Source organism: Silene latifolia, chromosome 11 (genome assembly GCF_048544455.1).
Source record: "Silene latifolia isolate original U9 population chromosome 11, ASM4854445v1, whole genome shotgun sequence".
NCBI lineage: Eukaryota > Viridiplantae > Streptophyta > Magnoliopsida > Caryophyllales > Caryophyllaceae > Silene > Silene latifolia.
The window spans coordinates 201,447,980-201,452,620 of record NC_133536.1 but is presented as its reverse complement, the minus strand read 5'-3'; the positions used below and the strand labels follow the sequence as shown (position 1 = coordinate 201,452,620).

Genomic DNA, 4,641 nt, shown 5'->3' with positions numbered 1-4,641 from the left:
AGTTTTTAGAATCGTCCATCAAAGTTGTTGTATTTGTAATTAGATGAAACCCTAATTGAATGAATGAATAGTTCGTCACGTTTTACATAATGAATAGTAATATCTTCGTATGTGGTTCTCGTTGAGAGGGCCATTCCTTTATTGGATTCTATATAAAAGAATTGTCATTTTTCTTGGGATAATGCCAGATTTAGAATCATAGTAATATCTTCATCGGTAATTCTCTTATACAACGATGTCGTGTATCTTCATATATGGTTTTCGTTGGAAGGACCATTCCTTGTTTGGATTCTATAAAAAGACGGGTTATGTATATTTTTTTTTTTTTTTTTTTTTTTTTTTTTTTTTTTGGTACGGGGGTTATGTATTAATGTGACATGGACATTACAATACAATTGAAAAAACGTACCATGCAACTCTATGATTTTATTGGCTCTTAAATTATAAAGAGATATGTCCTGGCCGACCTAGATTTTAGATTTTGGTGTAGCAGAAAAAAAAAAAAAATCAATAAGTCTCTTAAGAGGATATATCCGTATCCGTCTTAAGATAAAACGAGTCAAAGAATCAACGACTTCCATAGATATCGCACGTTTCATTACCTTTCTTCGACATTCGTTTAACCATTCAAGTTTGAATGTCTTACTAATTTGAACATTGGCAAATTTATTATTGAAAAATCAAAATATACTGAGTACTATTATAGAAGTTTAAGACGGTTTGACATTTTTATGCAGTTTACTTAAAGTACTCTATTATTGTTGTTTTATACTCACTCCATGGCTCCATACCACACCAAAAGTAACCGTTGATTTTTGGCATTATTTATGATCGTAGGAAATCTTTGATATTATTCTTAATCTATGAGACAAAATATAGTCATGTGAGATCTTGTTAGATTTATCTTGAAGTTACTCTATGTTTGAATTATTGCACAATTTATTATTGTCTTTGTTGTACAATGATCTAAAATCTAATCTAAATTCAAGACATTACATTACATTTGCACCAAATCACATTTAGTCAATAACGCTCCCACCTCATATTCTTTTTGAATTGCCAAGTTTATTTTACAGTTTACACCACCATGCTTGTAATTCTTGTATGTTCTCTGTGTTTAGTAACGTCTTCTCTGGCCTCTTTTGTTCGCAATAATCACCCAAAATCCTTTTCCTATGTTAGCTTATTACAGTTTACACCATGCTTGTAATTCTTATATGTTTTCTATCATCTAATGCAGGACGTGTTGTATCGTCACTCGAGCATCCGTATTCCCCTTTCACCTTGTGAAAGACCCCTCAAGTAAAAATGGGTATTGGTTTTGCCACTAAATTTTGTGCCTAATGCGTCCTGTCTTCTTATTGTGTTCATGGATTCATGTATAAAATATTTCGAGCTCTTTACACCTATACGGTGAGGACAATAATGGTGAAGGGTCCCTCAAGGTGAACGCGTTAGGTACTTTCTTGTTTATGTATGTTTATTGTATTATTCGGAGTACAACATTCGTCTATCCATGGGCGGCCAAGAGGGGGAGCATTTCAGCTCTTTGCACCGGGGCCCAACGGCAAATAGGGCCTCAAAATTTTGAGCCAAATCCCTACATACAGTCAAAAATCATACTCGGTGTAGAAGACATCTACTATTCTGCTTCTTTGTTTCCCACTTTCCCCACTTTTTTTTTATTATTATGTAATTGGTTTATAGTCTACACAATAGTAGTAAACTATTACACATCAGTCAGAATTTTTATAAACACTTTTACCCTTTTTATTTTTGTGTTTTTTTTGTGACAATTTTATCTTTCAACTTTTTACAATAATTATTATATTAAAAGGTATTATATTGTGAGACGATTTTATTAAGTAAAAACAAATCATTGTTAGCATTAAATAAATAGTTATTTTATAAAAATGAACCGTTTTATGGTGTCAGATTATACTATTTTATAATTTGTTTTATTTACAAATGCCTAAAATATATCGTAGCATTTCCTTTTTTCAAAAAAAAAAATCCCTTTTGATTCGTATCAATTACTGTGAGTCGGTGAACAGTGATCAATAATTTTCGTTTAGGAGCGCAAATAAATTGTAATTTAATTTAAGTTTTGGGGCCTCCAATTTATATTCGGTACAGGGCCTCCCGAACTCATTGGCCGCCCCTACGTCTATCATCTTCATTTTAAAATTTCCAGACCTTAATTTAGAGATTGTCATGTTTTTAATATTTTATGCGATCTGGTTTGGTAGGTTTTTTTTGGATTTGGATCGGTCCGGTTTGGCAAGAAAGGTTTTTTGTGCCTTTTTTTTTCAAGTTGGACTTGATCGAACCGGAACTAAAACCAGTCTCCATCTTTTTGTTTATCCAAAGACCGGACAGGGTACAAGACCGGACTAAAAACCAGTTACCTGTTTTTGTAAACCTGTTGACTAGACCGAACCTCACCAGCCGGTACTATAGCAGTAGCTAGATTGTTTCAAGGTATCCAGTTCCCATGATTATTTGTATGTGATGAATCCGATAGAAAATCGCTGATATGCACAATTTATGATAATGTAATCAACCTTATTTATTCATTCATTCATTCATACGGAGTAGTACTAAATTAACTAAAACACGAACTGACACGATGGTTGATATATTAGGTAAACATCTTGATAAGCAACTTTTAAGTTGCATTAACTCTTACCCAAGTTATGTCCCTCAAGCAAGGTCTAGCATTTTGAGAACGGATTCCTTAACACCGCCACAGGTGTCCCTTACAACAATAGGCGAGATTATGTCGTCAATGTCAAAGTCCTTGGTTGTGCAATATATTTGGGGAACAGCAGTGGTGACGTCCACGTAATCGACTTTCCAAGCAGGATTATCACCAGTATTGTCGTGGCTCAACTCGATTTTGCAAATGAGGTTAGCTAAGCATTTAGTTCGGATAGCGAATGCATCCAAATTATTAGGCTCGAAATAGTTGTGACCTTTAGGCATAAGTCCAAACAATTCAAGGTCTGCTATTTCCACCATATTACCTTGGTTGTCATATAGCTTTAGGTTCACCTTCGCATCTGTTCCTGCAGATGTCTCATCTACTGTCTTCACGTATATACTGTACACACAGTTTCCCTGCAACCATATCAACAAATATACTCACACATATATAAGAAAAAAAAATAATCAAAAAAAAGGTTTTTCTATGTGGTAAACTGTGTTTTTTCGAATTTTACGTGGTACCCCTATGTTTTTTGAAACATCTGATACGTTTAAACTTACTAAAATGTTCTCAAAATACCCAAACTACTAAAATTCATATTTTAAAACCATTTAAATTTTGTAAAAAAAAACATGTTTACGATCGAGTAAACAATGTTTATGTTAATGACATGACAAATTATTACAAAAAAATTAATCAAAAATGTAAAGACTAAACATTTAAAAGAGGCTAATTAGAGCATTTTGGGTATTTTAAGATGAGTTAACACCAAGGTAAGAAGGACCTATACTATTGAAGTTTTTTAGTTAAGAGATTCAACTTTAAAATTATCGTCAGTTAAGGACCTTAACGTTAACACCGTTATATTTCCTGTTACCGTAAAAAAGCAGATAAAATACATACACATTTTAATTTGTCAGAGAAGTAAAAGTTAACAGAAAAATTAACAATATTTGAGTTGAGATGCTTAACTATAAACTTTTATAGTTGAAACTAAATTATTACCCTATCTGAGTGAGCAACGCAAGCAAAAGAGAGGAGAAGCATGAACATAAGAGCATTTAAACATGCACCACATGATGCCATGACTGTTATTTTTTGTTAATATAAACTCGTTTATTTGTTTGTGTTATTTGTTGAATATTTTAAGTTGTGGATTGATAACCAATTATCATAGCCTTTTATAGGAAAAGTGGACACCAAAAATTTGAAGATTATATTTTTAAAATATTTTTTCACCAAAAAAAAAATAAAAATAAAATAAATCACTGATGTATCAAGTACGGAGTCACAACTATTCAACTTAGTAAGTACAACGTTTTTTGTTACATAAACATAAAAAAATGTAATAAACGTACATATGTCCTTGTTGAAAAAGTCATATTATGATGTACTCCTCTTCTATCTAATTTCATCATTCACACTCAATTTATTCAACTTGTCATTTAGTAATTGGCTCTTTCCCTTTTCCTTGGTCTTTGTGTCAAAACCATAGGATAACAAATGATCGGGACGGAAAGAGTATAATGCAGTGCAGATCTTCTATCCCATTTTGTGTCTTATCTTGTGTCTCATCACTTTTCCTATTGACACATAATCACTATGATATATATTATTACCATTTCTATTATCTTATGTGTGATGTGTCAAGATCTTAAGGTAGTGGGACATGAGATGAGACATAAAAGTGAGACAGGTGATCTTAACTGAGTATAATGTATGGTGTATGAGTTATATGGTTTATTTTAATAAGCATTTCACCAAAAAAAATACTCACTCCAATTTGCTATAATGTTCTCTATTTCCCGAAACGGATTATTCAAGTAATGTTCCCCTTTTCTTTTTTTGGTAACTTTTACTCTTATTTTATTCATCACTCTCTCCCATTACCAAACCCCACACAACTTTTTTACTCTTATTTTATTACTTTCCTT

The 4,641-nt window shown here is 32.3% G+C and overlaps 1 protein-coding gene across 1 annotated transcript; it reads right to left on the bottom strand.

Moving 5' to 3' along the window:
* Positions 1–2,394: 2,394 nt before the first annotated feature.
* LOC141615321 (PLAT domain-containing protein 1-like) lies at positions 2,395–3,855 on the bottom strand. Its single transcript, XM_074433726.1, has 2 exons — positions 3,713–3,855; positions 2,395–3,120 (listed from the first exon to the last, which is right to left on the bottom strand). The coding sequence occupies exons 1-2, from the start codon at positions 3,791–3,793 to the stop codon at positions 2,704–2,706; spliced, it is 498 nt and encodes a 165-aa protein (XP_074289827.1). The 5' UTR covers positions 3,794–3,855; the 3' UTR covers positions 2,395–2,703.
* Positions 3,856–4,641: the final 786 nt, after the last annotated feature.

Bases quoted from the DNA above. Each gene is read 5' to 3' on its own strand.
- LOC141615321 (XM_074433726.1), bottom strand. From the start codon at position 3,793: ATGGCATCATGTGGTGCATGTTTAAATGCTCTTATGTTCATGCTTCTC. The intron at 3,121-3,712 runs GTAATAATTTAG...ATATGGTTGCAG, and splicing joins GCGTTGCTCACTCAGATAGG to GGAAACTGTGTGTACAGTAT.